Source organism: Palaemon carinicauda, chromosome 1, assembly GCF_036898095.1.
Source record: "Palaemon carinicauda isolate YSFRI2023 chromosome 1, ASM3689809v2, whole genome shotgun sequence".
In the NCBI taxonomy this organism is placed as follows: domain Eukaryota; kingdom Metazoa; phylum Arthropoda; class Malacostraca; order Decapoda; family Palaemonidae; genus Palaemon; species Palaemon carinicauda.
The window spans coordinates 142,778,279-142,799,719 of record NC_090725.1 but is presented as its reverse complement, the minus strand read 5'-3'; the positions used below and the strand labels follow the sequence as shown (position 1 = coordinate 142,799,719).

Here is a 21,441-nt window from a genome sequence, read left to right as displayed (position 1 = left end):
GTTTGTTGTCAAAAATCATCTGACAGACGTACCGTCAAAATACAGCTGGACCTTTACACGCGTAACTTATTATCTCAGTTGAAGTATCATCCAATGTAAAATGTCGGCACAGAAAACATCAGAGACTGTTGCCAGCTTGAATTTCCCAAGTTATGCCATTATTGGGGTGTCCAGTCGTTACATTTTGGTTGGCGGTGGAGGAGGATCTGCCAAAACTGGAATAAAAAATCAGTTTGTAAGTTACCGATTATACTATGCGACTTTGTTGTATGTACTATTGTGTCAAAAATGTTCTTGTTTCTGTAAAGTTCGCAAAAGTTTGACGTATGAAAGAATGAATATCTTCCTGTGCTTATCCTAGCTTGGATCTGGCCAGACCAAGTAGCCTAGCCTGTGTCAATTTGTTTAGGCATAACCTCAAAAATTGATTAACCCCTTGCCAGGCTTATCATGTCTTAGGAGATTATACTTACTTACTTTGACCCCTGTTTTTCCGGTCCTATACATCAGGGGAACCCTACTCTCGACAGGGCCTCCACTGTCGTTTTATCTTGTTCGGTAAGAGTATCCAACATTTCATATCACACATTGTTCATTTACTGTTAAATCATCACTGTCGAAGGACTCTCAAGAACAATTAGAAAATGAAAAAGTGGAAGTTTTTACATATCCACTTTTAAGGGACCTTGGTTTGAAAAGTCTTGTTTAAATATAGAATCTAATTTGTTACCAGCCTCCCATTGAGATACTACTGCTAGAGAGTTACGGGGTCCTTTGACTGGCCAGACAGTACTACATTGGATCTTTCTCTCTGGTTATGGTTCTTTTCCTTTGCCTACACAGACTCCGAATAGTCTGGCCTATTCTTTACAGATTCTCCTCTGTCCTCATACACCTGACAGCACTGAGATTACCAAACAATTCTGCTTCACCAAAGGGGTTAACTACTGCACTGTAATTGTTCAGTGGCTACTTTCCTTTTGGTAAGGGTAGAAGAGACTCTTTAGATATGGTAAACAGCTTTTCTAGGAGGAGGACACTCCAAAATCAAACCATTGTTCTCTAGTCTTGGGTAGTGCCATAGCCTCTGTACCATGGTGTTCCACTGTCTTGGGTTAGAGTTCTCTTGCTTGAGGGTACACTCAGGCACACTGTTCTATCTAGTTTCTCTTCCTCTTGTTTTGTTAAAGTTTTTATAGTTTATATAGGAAATATTTTTTTCAATGTTTTGCTGTTCTTAAAATATTTTATTTTTCCTTGTTTCCTTTTTCTCATTGGGCTATTTTCCCTGTTGGAGCCCCTGGTCTTATAGCATCCTGCTTTTCCAACTAGGGTTGTAACTTAGCATTTAATAATAAATAATATAATTATATTGGTGTTAAATTTAATTATAAATTTGTTGAAAAGGAATTAAGTATTTCTCATAAAACTGTAGATGATTGGTGGGTATTATTTTACTTTATTACAGGGTAATGTAACCTAGGAAAAAAACTACTTTTTTCTATAGAAAAGTGTCCGTTCTCTTCAAAAATGGCACTCTTTCCTGTCGGAAATGAATAGTTTCAGAAATATATATATATATATCTATATCCATCGATAATGGGGACCCCTAGTGGGAACTCGAGGTTTTGGTTGGGGAAACGGTTCGAAATGATACCCTGTAGACTTGTAAACCTTTACCGATTGGTGCTCATTCATTCGTGAGGTTATTGTGCATTGGGTATTGAGTCGGAAAGGTACAGTTCACCTTTACCCTAAAACTTAAGTAAGTACACAAAGGCTTTTAGGCTTTCTTATATTTAATATGGCTGTGTAAGGGTGGGGGATGAATCCCCCCTAGGTAAGGATAAGGCTACTAGGTTAGGTTAGCTGGTGGCCTTGTTTATTGGTAATTCTACATGTGCCATTATTTGTATGTTAAAACAGATTATTTAATTCATTCCACATCCAAACACCTGGTTTCGCATTGGGGGTCCCTTAAGATTGGAAAGGTTAACAAATACTGTAGGGTAAAAATACCATTCCTCCTAAAAAAAAAAAAGGACCAGCTTTAGATAAAGCACTTGAGTAATTTATCAGAAAAAAAAAATTTGTAACGTAACTGGAATACAAACCACGCTATTTATTAGGGGTTATACTTTCGGCGGAGCTGAAATGATGAGCCATTAAAATTTAGCGAGGGTTAACTACCCACACTGCTAGTTAGCGGGGGTAAGGGGGGGGGGAGGGGGTTAGCTTGCTACCACTCCCGTTCACACACCTGTGATTTAGTTCACTTTACTTTTGGCTTGGATGGAGAGCGGTTGTTTCCGCTCTTCCTCCTTGCCCATTCTGGACTGCCATTAATTTTTGTCTTTTAACTTACTTTTTCTTATATACATTATTTGTATGTATATGAAAACATTCTTAATGTTTATGTATATGTATGTGTATAGAAATGTGGTAAGTTTCCTTTTCAGTGTTTGTGCTGTGCTTATGATACTTATACGACACGACGCTTGTGCAAGGCCAGCACACACTCACTTTGTGGGGAACGACCTCTACCTCTCTGGTCCATCGGTCTTCTCGTCGGCATATAACCGTTGACTCGGCCACCGCAGGGGAATCGTCTTCACCTGGACCCTCCTCATTCAACTTTTGTCTTCGCCTTTTCCCTTTTCCTACGGGAAACATGGATTACTGAGCGAAGGGAATGTGGCCTCTCAGAGATTGACTACGGTCTTTCTCTTCTTAAGGTTGTTCACCTTTCAACAACAGTGTACTATTGGGAAGAGGACCTTTCCCGTTCGCGGGTTAGGTTGCGCTTCCGATTGTTTGTCACAATTTTTTTTTGTGAAATTATAATTATAATTGTAATTTTAACTTTTCAGCTTTTCTCCGTGGGGAACACTTCCCTTTAGAGGATCAGTGGTTCTCACTATTAGTGAATATTCTTAGCTGATTTAAATGATTGTAATTCTGGTTTTTATTAGTTACTCTGCTCCCCCTTCTCCTGTGGATGTCGACTGGGGAAGGAAGGGCGCAATACTTATTTTTTCCGTAACCGAAATACAAGCCACGCTATTTACAGAGGGTTTACCTTTTAGTGCAGCTGAAATGGCGAGCCATTAGAATTTAACGAGGGTGTATTACCCCCGCGCTAGTTAGCGGGGGGTAGGGGAGTGGTAGCTAGCTACCCCTCCCCTCCCTCACACACAGATGAATGCTCACTTTCACTTTTGGCTCGGACTGTGACAGACGTCTCTGTCTTGGTCCTCTCTTGGCAGCCATTGTTTGTTTTGTCTTTTTTTAATTTTTTTTTTTTTTTTTTTTTATAAATTACATAGTTACATTATTATAATTGTTATAATTCTGTTTTGGTTACAGCTCTCCTTCCGTGAGTGTAAGTGTTTGTGAGGGCACGTGCCTGTTGTGTAATTCTTGTTTCCTTTCCCTCGGGATTCCTCTTCGGAGCCTTCCCGGGGGAATGAATGTGTACTACAGTAATGTTATTTTTTTTTTTTTTTTTTTACAGTTACCGATCTAGTTCGTTTCTGTAATATGGCAACGGTGTGAGCTGTCTTGTTGAGTCCTGGGGATTCGGCTGTTGCTGCCTCCCCCCTTGTATTTTCGTCAGGGGCGTGTCTCCTTCTACTGGAAGTACTCCCGTGACGACGGACAGCTCTCCAGTTCATTTTAGAACTCTCAGGAGGCTTGCCTCCTTGGGCGGGTAACTTTCCTTCCGAGGGAAGTTTTTCCTGTCCAGGCTTGAGTTTTTCCCCTTTTGGGGGGTTCTTCTCTTGCTTTTTTTTCGTGCGACTATGCTCTTGGTGCTGAGCGATCACACCTGCAGTTTCGCTCAAGGGGTTGGGCAACTGCAGGAGCTCCTCTTCGGAGGATTGCTCCTTTTAGGTCACTGGCTGACCAGTCTCTTCTACGAAGTGTTTCTCTTTCGTTCGCGAGAGAGTACACTCATAGAGACTCCTCTTCGGAGGATTCTTCTGTTGCTGTTGGCCTCCTTCGCCGTAAGGCCCACCGTCCGCCTCGTCGTAAGGGCCTCTCATCTCCCTATAAGGGTGCTTGAGGCGCCTTTTTGAATCTCCGTTTGCAGCCTACAACTCCTTTTTCTTGATCTTCCGCCTTGGTGCAGATGGACAGCAGTCTGATCTCGTCTTCCGACGGGCAACGGTCTTCCCGATGGACAACGGTCTTCCCGACGGACAGCGGTCTTCCGACGGACATCAGTCTCCCGGCGGACAACGATCCCTTTGGGGCAAAGGGTTGCCTCCCACGGGGGTTCTTCCATTGCGTGTCAGGGTTCCCCTGCGCGCCCTTCTGCTGTGTTCTCTCCTGCTCCTGCTCAGTGTTAGCGCACAGGCGCTCTCCTGCTCATCAGCGCTCTCCTGTTCATCAGCGCTTTCATCATGATCATCCCTGCTGTTCCTGTTGGTTCCTGTTACGCGCCCTGTGCGCCCACGTTCGCCCTCGTGATCTAGAACTTCGGTTCAGGTCGGGGTCAAGGACTCTTCTTCTATGCGCAGGCTTCCACGCGTAGCCTTCTGCTCGTCAGCGATCACCTGTCTCTCGGCGATCTCCGGATCGCCCGCGTGTGTTACAGCCGGCACGCCAACGTTCTCCAACACTTCTGAAGGAACATGGTTCGCCAGCTACTAGCTCACCTGCGCATGCTGCTCACCATCGCGCGATCACCTACCTGCGGATGCTGATCGCCATCGCGCGACCCTCAACTGCGGATGCGGATCGCCATCGCGCGACCCTCAACTGCGGATGCTGATCGCCATCGCGCGACCCTCAACTGCGGATGCGGATCGCCATCGCGCGACCCTCAACTGCGGATGCTGATCGCCATCGCGCGACCCTCAACTGCGGATGCTGATCGCCATCGCGCGACCCTCAACTGCGGATGCTGATCGCCATCGCGCGACCCTCAACTGCGGATGCTGATCGCCATCGCGCGACCCTCAACTGCGGATGCTGATCGCCATCGCGCGACCCTCAACTGCGGATGCTGATCGCCATCGCGCGACCCTCATCTGCGGATGCTGATCGCCATCGCGCGACCGCACACCTACGGATGCTGATCGCCATCGCGCGACCGCCCACCTGTGGATGCTGATCGCCATCGCGCGACCGCCCACCTGCGGATGCTGATCGCCATCGCTCGACCCTGCGCATGCTGATCACCATCGCGCAACCCTGCGCGTGCTGATCGCCATCGCGCGATCGCCTACCCTGCGGATGCTGCTCGCCATCGTGCGACCCTCAACTGCGGATGCTGCTCGCCATCGCGCGATCGCCCACCTGCGGATGCTGCTCGCCATCGCGCGACCGCCCACCTGCGCATGCTGATCGCCATCGCGCGACCCTGGCATGCTGATCACCATCGCGCGACCCTGGCATGCTGATCACCATCGCGCGACCCTGGCATGCTGATCACCATCGCGCGACCCTGCGCATGCTGATCACCATCGCGCGATCGCCCACCTGCGCATGCTGCTCGCGATCGCTCACCTTCGCATGCTGCTCGCCAACGCACGATCGCTCACCTGCGCATGCTGCTCGACCATCGCGTCGGCATGACACAACGCGCCATCGCCAACCTGCGCATTAGCGCTCACCAGCTCACCACCGATCGCCTGTTGATCCATATCGCCAGCGGTCTTCCTCGCCCACGTGGCAGCGCGTTTCCTCGCCATCGCGCTAACGCTTGCGTTTGCCGCCTCGGACTCGCGCTCATTCACCTGCCCACCCTCACGACCGCTCGCCTGCGCGCCCGCGCGACCGCTCGCCCGCGCGACCGCTCGCCCGCGCGACCGTTCGCCCGCGCGCCCACACGCCGACGTGCCTGCACGTCTACGCTCATGCGCGTCCGCGCCCATGCTCTCCAATGTTCGCCCGTGCGCGAACCAATGGTTTTCCATCGCGCGGACGGACGGTGTTCCGTCGCGCGAACCGACGGTGTTCCGTCGCGCGAACCGACGGTGTTTCGTCGCTCGAACCTACAGTGTTTCTTCGCACAAACGTCGGCTTATTTCTTGCAGTATCCATTGCTCGTCTATGGGTTATCGCTCGCCGACCACCAGCTCTCGCCCTTCCTACCACGCTCGCCCTCCTTCTGCGCTCCTTCGCTCACCTTCGTTTGCGTTCCTGCGTTACCGCGCATGGGCGCTTCCACGTTCGCCCACTCGTAAATCTTTGAGTTACCGTCGCGCGAGCTCCAGGGCGATTGCGACCACGATTCCCAATGGGGTTTTCGCAGCATGGCCAGCCTGGCGAGTTCTTCTGGAGCGTATTTCCAGAACACGGCCTCACCCCGTAAACGCAGAGCATGGCACTACAAGAATAGGAGAAACTTCAGGGAGATCTGAGCAACACTCCTCTTTCCTGAACCTGGTTAGCCCTTCCCCGTCATTCCCTGGAAGGATTTTTGGCGGGGGGGCTTTCCGTTCGAGATTTCTCCATCGGACAAGGGGTGACTGCTTACCCCTTCCTCTGGGAGCTTACCAGGTCCTTTCCCTCCTCGGTTACGGCCCGAGGTTTTGTTCAAGGAAGCTACAGGAAGATCATGGGTACTTTCCTCCTCTCGAGCTCAGGCACCTTGGCCTTTCGTCGTTAAGTATCTAACTTGCGGACAAGCTCGATGTTGTACCATCTGGACGCGCTGACTGAGGGCTTCCTTCGGGTGTCTCATCTGTGGAGGTCGACGACCTCAGACACCCTTCCATCCTTGAGAGTTGTTTGTTTGTGCCCAAGGACAGAGACTTAGACAGCGGCTGTGCGGAGGAAATCGACTTCCGTTTTCACTCCTCCAAGGCGCTTTCTTCCAGACTCTGCAGGGCTCCAGCGCCCTTTTCTTTCAACCACGTCGGCCTAAGTTATCGGCTACGACAACTGGGACAAGGTGTCCAATTGCAGTTTCCTCCTGTCAGGAACAGATGGCACGGGAGACTCCCCTGGGGGGGCATAGTCCTAAAAGGAGTTCACGAACTCTAGGATTGCAGGTTTTTCGCTGGGAGGATGCTTAAGGTTACTCATCCGGATGACAGCTTCCCGATGCCCATTCCCGCACAATCTCTGTGATCAGCCAAGGATATCGCGCCTGCCGTCTCTGTCAGCGAATTCAGTGTCTCTGAACCTCTATGCCATAGCGTCAGCAAGAGTTGCCCGGTTGGGCAGAATGATCCATACCTTAGGCGAAGGTCTTCCTTAGGATCATCGACGGCTTCACCCCCAGCCTCCTCAGTCGATCCTTTCTTGTAAGGAAGGATCTGAGAGGGGATGTCCGTAGTCGACCTCTCAGCCCTGATCAAGTTTGTCGAATAAACTTCGGCCAGCATAGACCAGCAGAATCGATCAGACTGGTAACGAGGCGACAGGACTCCTTAAACCCTGGATCGGAAGGACGGGTACTTTCAGTTTCCATTCCATCCATCTTCCAGGGTGCTCGTCGAATTCAGCCTGGACTGCAAGTATTCCTGCTTATGATGCAGTGTGGCTATCGCTGTGGCATAGCAGGTTTGTTTCCCCAGAGAACTCTCCCTGCCTTCCTCTTGGCCGCTCAGGTGCAGGCCTCCGCCTCCTCTGCTGTTTGGAGGGCTGGTCAACTCCGGTAGGCTCTGGTTCGACCTTCCTCAGCGCCGGGACAAGCTTCCGGATGCTTACCATGAGTGTGGGCTCATGGTATTTTGCTTGGAGCCTTCATTTCCTCTGCCTCAACATCTGGAGTATCTGGCCATGATATTGAGTCAACGGCCTTACCACGTTGGAAACCCCGCTTCTCGTCCGTCCAGCGAGGTTAAGCAACTTCGGTTCTGGTCGGTACTTGGATGGGTGACCACCTGGGGACGCCAGATTCTGTTGCCACATCCTCCGAGCCTTCCTTTCAGTTGACTGTGGCAAGACTGAGGAGAGTCGCTGTACCTGTTCTCAGTCAAGCAGAGCTTTCAGCCCTACCTTGGAACGTCTCCTAGTTCTCCTTTCCTCATTGACCCGTCTATAGTCCGAACGGTCGCCTCAGGATAAGTTCCACAGGGGTCTTCCAGGCAAAGTGAAGAGTCTAAGGTGGTTGGTGCCGTGGGAGATATACCTCTTCCCTTGAGGCCTCTTCTCCAGCAATAACGGTCTCATTGCCTTTCGGCGGGAGGAAACTCCTTTCCGCTCCCGGCAATGAAGCCTGTCGCTCAGCCTTTCCCTGACCTTCAGGCTTAAAGGAATAACTTTTTCCTGCCCGCTGGATCTATCCTCGCTCATGCGAAGCTACGATCGTCCCTGCCCTAGTCGGAGGAAGACCTCCAACTTGGAGCATGGCTCGGACTTTTAGTCCTTTAAGAGATCTTCTCAAGACCCTTTACGACAGGCCTCGGATTGTATTCCGCCTTGGGTCTCCTGCTCACTCTGGCCACGGCCAGTGTGTAAGCAATCTTCTTGGTCTCTTACGACTCCCCCTTTCTAAGGAAGAGGGGAAGGCAACATTCAGGTTCGCTCCTGAGTTGTTGGCTAGACTCAGAATCTGGGGGTCCCGGCCCTTCGGTCCAATTCATTCAAAATTTCGAGTCTCCATTCTGTATCTGATGTCCCAAGACCTTCTCTTTCTTGCCAGTAAAGGAATCGAGAGGTTAGCGCTGGGAACAGCTGCAGTTTGTCCTCAGTTGCAGCCGATTTGGGAGCACAAGGAGGACACGGGGGAGAGTCACCAGTATACCTCTTCTGCCCGGACTCAAGGACATTCATCTCGACCTGTCTCCAGACCCTCCCCCGTCACGTCGCCCTACAGCACGATGTTGGATACATCGCAACGTCCCTCGCCTTCGAGTAATACTACTCTGTGACGCAGGTGCTACAAGCTGGAGTCTGGAAGCGTCTAATGACCTTCGCAGCCCGCTTCCTGCAGGGCGTGACCCACAGGAGCCTCGATACGTTTTCTATCGCTCTGTTGTGGCTACACAACAGCTGGTCTAACCTCAGGCTCCTTTTTGGACAGGTAGCAGAAGGTTGAGGGCATTGTTATCAGGTTTTAGTCTGCATGAACGAAAGAAGTATGTCTGGCTCTTATTTCTTTCTTCATCATCCCCTCTACGGGGAAGCAGCATCCTGGTCTCTGCATAGCTGACCTCAGAACCTCTGCAGGTAAACCATGCTTCCTTGTGTTCCGAGAATTGAGTCAATACTGTCGCGTCCCCCATACCCTGACGAGGTGGTATTGGGAACGTCCTAACCCAGAGTTCCTTCTGGAACTCCAGGTCAACTGCCTAGGACGGGTCACACTTCTTCCTTCACACACAAGCTTACGTAGGCCACATGATTCCTTGCGGAGCAAGGAACTTGTGAGGTGCAGGGACTCCTTTTCTCGAGTGCGACTCACTCGGATTCTGAGTCCCCGGGTAAAGCCAAAGCCAGTATGGCTGGGGACTTTCCACCCTACCTAAGGGGTAAGTCACCCTCTGTAAATAGCGTGGTTTGTATTTCGGTTACGGAACAAATGACAAATTCGAAGATAATTTGTATTTTTCCTAACCATACAAACCTTAGCTATTTACACATATTTGCCCGCCAGCCCTGTCCCCCAAGACAAGTCCTACCTCTAAGTGAAAGTGAGCATTCATCTGTGTGTGAGGGAGGGGAGGGGTATCTAGCTACCAGGGAGGGGTAGCTAGCTACCACTCCCCTACCCCCCCGCTAACTAGCGCGGGGGTAATACACCCTCGTTAAATTGTAATGGCTCGCCATTTCAGCTGCGCTAAAAGGTAAACCCTCTGTAAATAGCTAAGGTTTGTATGGTTAGGAAAAATACATATTATCTTCGAATTTGTCATTTTTATGTTGTTCCCTCGGGGTTCCTCTTCGGAGTTCCTCCATCGGCTCACAGACCACCGATTCACCAATCATCGGCAATTCGCCAGCAGTTCGTGACTCGGACTTACTAGTAGTTCCCTAGATCAGAAGGTATACAACATACTTCTTGCTACTGGCCGTTCGCCATCACACTAAAGTGATCGGCAAACGTTCGAGAACCCTCATCAACGGCTTGTCGACAGGGAACTACTTGCGAACACTCTCCAACTGCACAGTAACCACGATACCCAACCGTTAACCATTGATTAACATTTGCCAGATTAATTCTATTCTAAGGAATAGCATCAATGATAGGGCTAAGCGTTGCCTTCCTTCTGTTAGTTAAAGGAATTCTCTCTCAGGGAAGAATTCTTACACTGGGTATTGCGTCTGATCCTTTACGACACGAGTCAAGACTCCAGCGTCAATAATCTTCCATGCAAATGGATCCGGAAGGAGCTGTCCCTTTGGGTTGATGTCCACACCATGTTGGAGTTCGAACAAGGGCTAAGACCTCAGGTCTTCATTTGCACACTGGACCTAAAGGACACATAATTCCAGGCCCAAACCATCCATCTAGGAAGGTTGGAAGATTCAGTCTATACAAAAAAGAAACACTAGTTCAGGCCACTGTGCTTCGGTCTTTCCACTACACCCATCCTGGTCTCACAGGATCGGCTTCTGTCTCCTCCGTTTCGGGATGACTGACTGACCTTAGCAGAATCAGTGGCAACCTTGCATTAGCACTGGAACTTCTGAAGTCTTTTTACCATGATCCAGTGATCAAGGTAAACCTGCGGAAGTCTTCCCTACTTCCCTCCCAGAAGACTGGTGTATCTGGGAATGATTCTAGGCACCAATCTCCACAAAACCTCAAAAACGAGAACAACTCCCATCCCAGAGTGACTTGAATCTGACTCGAATCAGACCCTAGATCCCCCAGACATTCTGACCCCCATGGGACCAGAAGTTTGGACGAAGCTCAAGGGATGGGTGTCAGTCGAGAATCTACAGAGCAGTATAACCTTCTCATCCTTCCCCACCCCTCGGACTTGATGCTGTGCTTAGAACACATCAAAAGAAGAGAGGAGGGACCATAGTGCTGCACCACACGACCTCAGCTCTGTCCAGAGTCTGAAAGTACCTTCACTTAAATCTCTTAAGAGATGAAGGCCAACTTTCTGGTCCTTCAGCAGCCTCATCGGTTCCTAACAGACCACTCAGTGAAGTGATGGGCGACAACACCACACAGAGGCTGTCAAGCAATCGTTGTCACCGTCAGAGGTTGATCCTCTGTCTCTTGTCGACGTTGTGGTGTCAGAGGTATCCCATGCTGTTTCACCCATCTCCTCTTCCACTCCAGACTCTACGGTAGCTGACGGCTTAGTTTCCCCCGTTCCTGATCATCCTACGAGGGGGAAACTAATTCCATCGTTAGTCTCTCCTGCTAGTGTTTCTCTTCCTCGGGGGAGTTCACTTACAGAGACTCCTCTTCGGAGTACTGCTGAAGGCTGATCCAACGACCCCCAGAGGACTCGCCTTCCTCTTCGCCATAGAGGCCTTCCTTCACCTGCGGTGAGGAGGCGCCTCTTTGGTTCAACGGCTTCTATGCAGTCCCCCGCAGAGGAGCCTGTAGACCGTTCTTCCATCACTGTACCTGCATTGGTCCTGGACCGCTCTGCAGATCGGTCGTGATCTCCTTCGGTGGAAGGTCGTCCTTTTAAAGGACACGTCGACCTTCCACCCGACAGACCTGCCGACCTGCCATCGCCGTTCCTGCATGGGCCTAACAAGGCTCCACCTGAACGCGCTATTGCGCGCCACGCCCCCATGCAACCTGACAAGCGCTCATCAGTAGCTTGTCAGGCTCCATCACTACAACGCGCTGCTCATTCTGCTCGCCCTAACATAGGGCATCTTCCTAAAGTGCTTACGCACTGACAAGAGCTGAGCTTCACCATGGGCCATGCTTGCCCACATGCACCTACGATCTCCTGCGCGCCCTGCGCACACTGCGCTCACGCGCCCTGCGCACACTGCACATACGCGCCAACAATCACCTGCGCGCAAGCACTCACCTGCGCACCAACGTTCTCCTTCATGCCATCGTTCTCCCGCGCGCCAACATTCTCCTGTGCGCCCTACATCACGCTCTCCTGAGCGCCATCCTATGCCCAGGTAAAACCTGCGCGCCAACTTTCTTCTAAAAGCAAGTTAGTAGATGAGACAGCTATGCGGCCCTCACCCACGCGCCATCCCTTACCAACGCGCCAGCGCTCACCTGCGCGCACTTACAAAGATACGCATGCGTGCCATCCATCTTCTAGGGATGCGCGCCAACATTCTCCCGCGTGCCCATCATGATTCTACTGCGCTCCCGCGCGCTAGGGGATATTCTCCTGCGCGCGCCCTACGGTTTTGACAGATGCGCACGAACACTCTCCTGCGCGCCCGTCATGATTCTCCTGCGCGCGCGTGCCATCAGTCTCCCACGCGCGAGCTTCAATATTCTCCCTCGCGCGAGCGTCAATATTCTCCCTCGCGCGAGCGTCTATATTCTCCCTCGCGCGAGCGTCTATATTCTCCCTCGCGCGAGCGTCTATATTCTCCCTCGCGCGAGCGTCTATATTCTCCCTCGCGCGAGCGTCTATATTCTCCCTCGCGCGAGCGTCTATATTCTCCCTCGCGCGAGCGTCTATATTCTCCCTCGCGCGAGCGTCTATATTCTCCCTCGCGCGAGCGTCAATATTCTCCCTCGCGCGAGCGTCAATATTCTCCCTCGCGCGAGCGTCAATATTCTCCCTCGCGCGAGCGTCAATATTCTCCCTCGCGCGAGCGTCAATATTCTCCCTCGCGCGAGCGTCAATATTCTCCCTCGCGCGAGCGTCAATATTCTCCCTCGCGCGAGCGTCAATATTCTCCCTCGCGCGAGCGTCAATATTCTCCCTCGCGCGAGCGTCAATATTCTCCCTCGCGCGAGCGTCAATATTCTCCCGCTCGCGAGCCTGTGCATTACAAGGAACGACGTCCGGCAAGGTCGCCATCGCCGCATTCCCCTTCCTGCAAGCGCATTGTGGGAGAAGGGAAATTTCCAGAGGGGTTCAGTATCCCAAAACTACCAAAGGCGAACCCACCTATTCCAGTGACTCCTCCCAGTCCCTTTCCCTTCAGGGGGTATGTCTGACAGTGCATCTGTCAGCCAACAGCCCTGATCAAATCCGTAAATCAGGCTTTCAAGCCTCTCCTCTCTGAGCTGAGACACGGAACCATGGCTTCCTCTACCCCTCTGAAGAGGAAAAGAGGCGCTCTTGACGCGGTCACTTCCCCGAGGGCGAAACTGACTCCAAGCAGACCGTCTAGTACGGTTCCTCTTATTTCTCGGACTGACTCTCCATCCCTTTCAGACGAAGATCTCCCGTCACCAAGGGAATCATGCGAAGAAAGATTTTCCCCCATCGTACCAATGGAGGAAACCTCTCCACGCCGAGACACTGTCCGCGATTAGAAGGAACATGCCACCTTCATCAATGTTAGAGTCTTACATCTTTCTGCGGAAGGAATCCAAAGACTCCAAAGCATTGCCTAAGTCCTCCACTAGGGCTAGGATGGAGCCAGCCAGCCACTCAGGGATTGTCCACGATTCTCCCCAAGAAGAGTCTTTGGGGGATAGAAGGAAACTTCACTGCAAGTCCTACAACAGGAGGAGACCAGCAGGAGTCAGAACATGCGTTTTGGCAGGTTCTGACTCTAAGGGCTCTCAACGGGTTTTCCGACCCTGAGATCCCTCCTAGAGAGGGCAAGGACACGGTCCTAGACTGCGACTTTGGTACTCAGAAGCCCTCTAAGACCAGTGAAGCCCTGCCCTGGTCTCAAGGGGTAAAGAGTACCAGGGACAAGATCTTACAACAGCTCTCTGAGATGTCCTCCTCCAACCGTTCCAGTACCACCAACAAGCTCCTCCCACCTCCTCGCATACAGCAGAGGAGGTACTTTGAGATCCTGGAGGAGCCTTGTTTAGTTCTTCCACTTTACCACTCGCTGGAAGAGCTAACCAGAGGAGTCCCTCTTGAGAGACTCTCCAACCGGCAGATCTCGTTCTCGGCAGCTGAGATCCTCAACCAGGAGAAGGTCGCGAAGTGTGCTATGCAAGCCACTTCGTGGCTCGATATCTGGTTGGGGACCTTAGGTAACCTGATACGTTCTGAAGATTTTTCCAAGGAACGTACCATGAAAGCTATGGAAACCTTCCTTCTCTCAGGTACTCGCACAATCGAGTTTCTGGCCCACCAAGTCTCGAACTTATGGGCAAATACCATCCTGAAACTTCGGGATGCAGTAGCTGAGGGATTTTACCAGAAGGTTCCTAGTGCCGAAATCAATAGGCTCAGACATTCCTCCATGGAGGGGTCTGTTCTATTCGAGCCTAATGATGTGGAACATGCTGCTGAGAGGTGGAGGAAGTCACATCAAGACTCCCTCCTCCATAGGGCTTTAACATCTGAGCCCTATAAGCCTCCAGCACCACAGCAGTCCCGTCCAGCCAAGACCACTACGACGACAACTGCAGCGAAGACGATGGTGTCTAAGCCCTTTCCTGTCAAAGAGAGCAAAGGCAAAAATCCTAGAGGGAGCAGCCGAGGCCGCAAACGCTAGGATAGGCAGTCCCCCTGCATTTCCACCAGCGGGGGGATGCCTACAAAGTTGCGCAAACAGATGGAAGCAACTCGGGGCCGATTCCTGGACAGTCTCCGTGATCAGTCTAGGATATCGCGTCCCGTTCATAACATCTCTACCTCCTCTGACGACGAATCCAGTATCATTGAACTCCCTTGCCATGGGATCGGCAAGGGGGCAAGCCCTTCGGGCAGAAGTCCAGACCCTGTTGAAGAAGGGCGCTTTCCAAGAGGTCCTCGACGAATCCCCAGGCTTCTTCAGTCGACACTTTCTTGTAAAGAAGGTGTTTGGAGGCTGGAGACCAGTCATCGACCTCTCAGCTCTGAACAAGTTTGTCAAACTCCGTTCAGCATGGAGATGGCAGACACGGTCAGACTAGCAGTAAGACCGCAAGACTTCATGTGCACACTGGATCTAAAGGACGCGTACTTCCAGATCCCAGTCCATCCGTCTTCAAGGAAGTACTTAAGATTCAGCCTGGACAACAGAAAATACCAGTTCAAGGTGCTGTGCTTCGGTCTTTCCACAGAACCACAATATTCACCAGAGTGTTTACCCTAGTATCATCTTGGGCACACAGGATTGGCATCCGTCTCCTCCGTTATCTGGACGAGTGGCTAATCCCAGCAGACTCGGTGTCAACCCTTCTTCAACACCGAGACAAACTTCTGAGACTTTGCCAAGATCTGGGATCATGGTAAATCTCGAGAAGTCCTCCCTGCTTCCCACTCAAAGACTGGTATACTTAGGCATGATTATAGACACCAATCTCCACAAAGCCTTCCCATCAGACAACAGGATAGCAAGGCTGAGGAAGGTCGCAAGACCTTTTCTCAGACGAGAAGAACTTCCAGCCCAATCGGGGTTACGTCTCCTCAGTCACCTTTCATCGCTGGCCCGTCTAGTTCCCAATTGTCGCCTCAGGATGAGACCCCTCCATTAGCGACTCAAGTCCCGGTGGAATCAAGCTTACGACACCCTGGACATCCAGATCCCTATGGGACCTGCGGAAGTGACGGACCTCTAGTGGTGGGTGGCAGACGAGAACCTACGAAAGGGAGTGGATCTTCTCGTCCTCCCCCCGGATTTGATGCTGTTTTCAGATGCTCAAAAAAAGGGTGGGGCGCCCACGTGCTGCACCACACGACCTCAGGCCTCTGGTCAGAGTCAGAAAAGTACCTCCACATAAATCTCTTAGAGATGAAGGCCGTCTTTCTAGCCTTTCAACAGTTCCGACAGTACCTGGTAAGTCACTCTGTGGTGGTGATGAGCAACAACACCACAGTAGTGGCCTACATCAACAAGCAAGGGAGGTACTTTTTTGCAGCAACTATCCCATCTAGCAGTAGAGAGACTGTGATGGGCCGAAATTCACTCGATACCACTATCGGCACGCTTCATTCCGGGCAAGAGGAATGTGCTCGCCGACAATCTGAGCAGAGCATCTCAGATAGTGAGTACCAAGTGGTATTTGGATCATCTAGTAGCCAACAAAGTCCTGACTTAGAGGGGTTCTCCGACTGTGGACCTCTTCGCAACGGCCCTGAACTTGTGGCTCCCGCTGTACTGTTCCCCAGTCCCAGACCCCAAGGGTCTCTGGCAAGATGCTTTCCAACAATGGTGGGACAACATCGACGTTTACGCCTTTCACCCGTTCTGTCTGATGAGGAGGGTTCTCAAAAAGACCAGAACATCGGTCACTCTTTCAATGACCCTCATAGCTCTGCTATGACATCACGCAGAATGGTTCCCGGACCTTGTGCAACTCCTAACGGAGCCTCCAAGAGAACTCCCTTTGCGACACAATCTACTCAAACAACCACACGCCAACATCTTCCACAAAGCCGTAGCTTCACTACGACTTCACGCCAGGAGACTATCCACCATCTCTCTGAGAGAGGATTTTCGCAACAAGTTGCGATCAGGATGTCTGGAAATTTGCGGAAATCATCAGCAGCAGTCTACCAGGCAAAGTGGAAAGTCTTTTGTGGTTGGTTTCGTAGAATGGGTATCTCTCCACTCGATGCCACTATTCCAGCAATATCGGAGTTCCTCGTGTAATTGCGTGAAGAAAGGCGCCTCTCAGTCTCGGCAGTGAAAGGCTATCGCTCAGCCTTAAGTCTCACCTTCAGACTGAAAGGAATGGACATTTCTTCATCGCTAGAACTTTCTCTACTCATACGGAGTTATGAACTTACCTGCCCCCAGTCGGAAGTGAGACCTCCCCCACGGAACATGTTTCGAGTTCTCAGGTCTCTTAAGAGACCCCCTACGAACCATTACGCCAGGCATCAGATCGCCACCTAACTTGGAAGACGGTGTTCCTGCTAGCTTTGGCCTCACCAAGCAAGTCAGCGACTCTCGTAAGACATCGCCCATTCAAGGGGATGGGGAGAGGTAACGTTCAGCTTCGTCCCTGAGTTTATTGATAAGACTCAGAACCCGGGAGTAGTGGATCCTTGATTCGACTCCTTCCGGATTTTTAGTCTCTGCCCAGTGAGGAGCTTGTACCTCAAGAGAACAGCCGCAGCCCGTCCTCGTGTGCCAGCACTATTCGTCAGCACAGGAAGGACTAAGAGGAGGGTCACCAAGAACACCATCTTTGCATGGATTCGCAGGGTCATTGACCTGGCACTGAATCCAGACCCTCCTCCATCACATAGCCCTAGAGCACATGATGTCAGGGGCATAGCTATGTCCCTGGCCTTCAAAAGAAATTTTTCAGTGACGCAGGTTCTTCAAGCTGGGGTGTGGAAAAGACAGACCACGTTCACATCCCACTACCTGCAAGACGTGATGCACAGGAGACTCGATACTTTTTCTATCGGTCCTGTGGTGGCTGCACAACAGCTGGTTTAAAACCTCAAGCTCCTTATTGGACAAGTAGCAGAAGGTTGAGGGCATTGTTACCCAGTTTTAGTCTGCATGAATGAAAAGGTTTGACTGGCCCTTATTCTTTTCTTCCTCATCCCCTCTTTTGGGGAAAGCAGCATTCTGGATTCTCTGCATAGCTGACTTCAAACCACTGCAGGTAAACCATGCTTCCTTGTGTTCCTAGTATTAAGATTAATACTGTTACGTCCCCATACCCTGACGAGGTGGTATTGGGAAAGTCCTAGTATACAAGTTTTCCGTCTAAAGAACTTCGGAACAACTTTCTAGGACGAGTCACACTTCTACATACTTTCACTCACAGCTTGCGTAGGCTGCAGACCTTGCGTAGCAAGGTTTTAGCGAGGTGCAGGGGCTCCCTATTTCTTGAGTGCTAACACACTCGGATAAGGAGCCCCCGGGCAAAGCCAAAAAGCCAGACTGGCTGGGAGGTCCACCCTTCCTAATGGGTGAGTCACCCCTATTAAATAGCGTGTTTTGTATTCCAGTTACGGAACAAATGACAAATTCGTAGATAATTTGTATTTTTCCTAACTATACAAACCTTAGCTATTTAACCAAACTTGCCCGCCAGCCCTATCCCCCCTGAAGTCCTACCTCCAAGCAAAGTGAGCTCAAGCACAGGTGTGTGAGGGGGGTGTTATCAAGCTCCCCCCCCCGCTAACTAGCGGTGTGGGTAGTAAACCCTTGTTCAAAATTAATGGCTCGTCATTTCAGCTACACCGAAAGTAATACCCTTATTAAATAGCTAAGGTTTGTATAGTTAGGAAATATACAAATTATCTACAAATTTGTCATTTTTCGTAACAATACAACCTGTAGTTGTTTACACTTACTTAACCCGCATCGTGTAACCCCTTAGGGAAAGTCCTGTCTGCGATCAAAGTGAAGAAGGTATAAGTGAGTGGGGTCCGGTGTATTGCCTTGATACAAATGATAACAACTGGAATGGTTGTTGACATCTCGTTAAAAGTTTTATAGCCCTATGCCAGCTTGCAGTTATTTTCTCCTATGTAAAGAAAAACAGGTTTGTATTGTTAGGAAAAATACAAATTACTTTCAAATTTGTCATTTGGTTCCAAATTTGTCGTCTTTGTTTTGGAAATGTTGTTGAGTAAAATGCAATTTTGCCCAAAATTAGATGTAGTAGTATACTGTTTACAATTTGTATTATCAGTACAAAATACCGTACTGTAAAGTTGAAATGATGAGAAATTGCTTTAATTTATTTGTATCAATACAATCTGCAGTTAGTGTTTAGAAAAAGTAAAAGATATAAAATCGTACTGTACCGTAGATGCTGTGCTATTTGACATTGAGTTTGGCTGCTTATAAGAAAAAGTCTTTCTCTTATCTCTTGGAAAAGAAAAGGCATAGTATTGCATACTGTATATGAATGATTTTTAGGCACATTGTATTTTCATTTTCAGGATGTTTTTGAGCTTTATCACAATGGCGTGCAAACAGTGGGCGAAAAAGTTCTTTCTTATGATGTTGGTGACTTCTGTATTACAAATATGGTTGGATGGTCTGGTCCCATAGCCGTAGCATCAAAGAAGATGACAGCCCCTACAATATTCTTATCACTTGGCTTGGAAGAAAAGTGTGTCTTGATGAAACTGAAACCAACTTTACGTTCAGTTAAATCAGGTGATGCACCAATAGAAAGGATACCAAAGCCAAAAGAAAGAGGTAAGATAAGTATGATGGGAAAATTTAATTAATCCAATGTAAATTCCAGGAATCATACCTTGGAAAAGTGAAATGCTCTTAGTTCCCATGTTCCAACTTCATGACCATCCACCTGCCATCTCTTGATCAGAACAGTGAAGGACAACAAGGGGGAATTCAGTTGAATAACAAAGCTGTGATTCAGTTTAGTGAAGACATACCTAGTGTTCAAATGTAACTTTTTTTCCGTCACAAATACAAACCCTTCACTATTTATAGGGGATTACCTTTCGGCAAAGCTGAAAAACAAGCCATGATAATTATTAACGAGGGGTAACCACCCAACCTGTTTAGTGAAGACATACCTAGTGTTCAAATGTAACTTTTTTTCCGTCACAAATACAAACCCTTCACTATTTATAGGGGATTACCTTTCGGCAAAGCTGAAAAACAAGCCATGAAAATTATTAGCGAGGGGTAACCACCCAACCTGCTGGTTAGCGGGTAGGGGGTGGTGGTAGACTGGCTACCCCACTCACTCACACACCTGGGTTGAGTAACCACTTTGCTTTTTGGCTCGGTAGAGGACAGTCATATTGCCGCTCTCTCCCGCTAGACTTGCCATTTGATTGTTAACAGTTCATTCTGTTTTACATATATGAAAACATACCCGGATGTTTTATATATATATTTAACTTTTTATCACAGTTGCTGTTTGTGTGACTGCGTATTACGGACTCGGCTTCCGCCGCAAGAGAGTTATCATTGTGTTAATAGTCTCCTCCCTTACTGTTAGTATGCCGCTTTCCCTCTTACGTGGGCGGCCGGCAGATCCACTACGGAGATACTCCTTTCCCGTTCGCACCACGAATGTTTCTTCAATACTGAAGTTGAAATTCATAACTTTTATTTTTCCTCAGATAGCGATGCGGTTCTGCTTTGTTCGACTAAATTATTATTATTATTATTATTATTATTTGCTAAGCTACAACCCTAGCTGGAAAAGCAAAATGCTATAAGCCCAGGGGCCCCAACAGGGAAAATAGCCCAGTAAGGAAAGGAAAGAAGGAAAAATAAAATATTTTAAGAAGAGTAACATTAAAATAAATATTTGCTATATAAACTATGAAAACTTTAACAAAACAAGAGGAAGAGAAATTAAATAGAATAGTGTGCCTGATTGTACCCTCAAGCAAGAGAACTCTAACCCAAGACAGTGGAAGACCATGGTACAGAGGCTATGGCACTACCCAAGACTAGAGAACAATGGTTTGATTTTGGAGTGTCCTTCTCCTAGAAGAGCTGCTTACCATAGCTAAAGAGTCTCTTCTACCCTTACTAAGAGGAAAGTAGCCACAGAACAAATACAGTGCAGTAGTTAACCCCTTGAGCGAAGAAGAATTGTTTAGTAACCTCAGTGTTGTCAGGTGTGTGAGGACAGAGGAGAATCTGTTAAGAATAGGCCAGACTATTCGGCGTATGTGTAGGCAAAGAGAAAGAACCGTAACCAAAGAGAAGGATCCAACGTAGTACTGTCTGGCCAGTCAAAGGACCCCATAACTCTCTGGCGGTAGTATTTCAACGGGCGGCTGGTGCCTTGGCCAACCTACTACCTGATAAATCAGCTGACATAGAAGCAGATCCGTTCGTTCCTTTGGAATCGGACACTCCTGTCGCAGTCCTGCACCGTGTGGCTGGTTACGTCCTTATCAGTATGGATGAGGTATTTGCCGATAGTGGTACAGTCTCTGTTTCACTTTTTGGCTCTCTGTCGTTCCTCATGCTCAGGTGGGGGAACGAGAGCAGTGGAGAAAGTAGTCTTGGGTACTTTTCTCAGGTAGCACTCGATGCCGACTTTCAATTTTAACAAGGCTTATTGACGGAAAGCAGAGAGCCCTGCTAGGAGGTCCGCCTCCAGGGGTTGGAGAACTTTCCCTTCCGAGGTAGAGTTAACCTCCCCAGGTGTTGGGATGCTCTTCCTTCCGAGGGAAAGCTTCCTTTAATCAGCCGTTTAACAACCCTCCTTATGTGGATAATTGTTGAAGGCTTAATGAAGATCAGCAGATGCTATCTCATCGCCAAAGACTGCGCTTCTACCCCTTGGGCTGGGGGAAAGCAAAGTCCAAATAAAGTTCCTTCTTCGGGAGTAATTCTCTCTGGTCTGCGAGAGAGATTGATCTGTAACCAGCATGTGTCGTACACCTATGCTATTTCCTAGGTGATGTCCTTCTTCGGGAGAACATTCCTCTCGTTCGCGAGGGAAAGCTTGTGATCAGCTTTTTTTCTGCTAGAAGTTTCCCTTCCTGGGTCTGTTGGGAGTAGTTTTCTGACCTCTCTTCTCCCCTGTGGTTGGAGACGCCTTTCGAACCTTCG

General features: G+C 49.4%; 1 protein-coding gene across 5 annotated transcripts in view; it reads left to right on the top strand.

The window, feature by feature from the left end:
* Nucleotides 1-21,441, top strand: part of LOC137652322 (guanine nucleotide-exchange factor SEC12-like) — a 175,679-nt gene continuing 154,238 nt past the window's right edge. For all 5 annotated transcript variants that reach the window (XR_011046256.1, XR_011046255.1, XR_011046253.1 and 2 more), the window contains exons 1-2: nucleotides 1-235; nucleotides 18,828-19,089. Coding sequence is in view for 1 of the 5 variants with exons in the window: in XM_068385664.1 (XP_068241765.1) it covers nucleotides 101-235; nucleotides 18,828-19,089 (397 nt within the window). In the remaining 4 variants the exon portion in view is untranslated. The remainder of the gene's footprint in view (nucleotides 236-18,827; nucleotides 19,090-21,441) is intronic.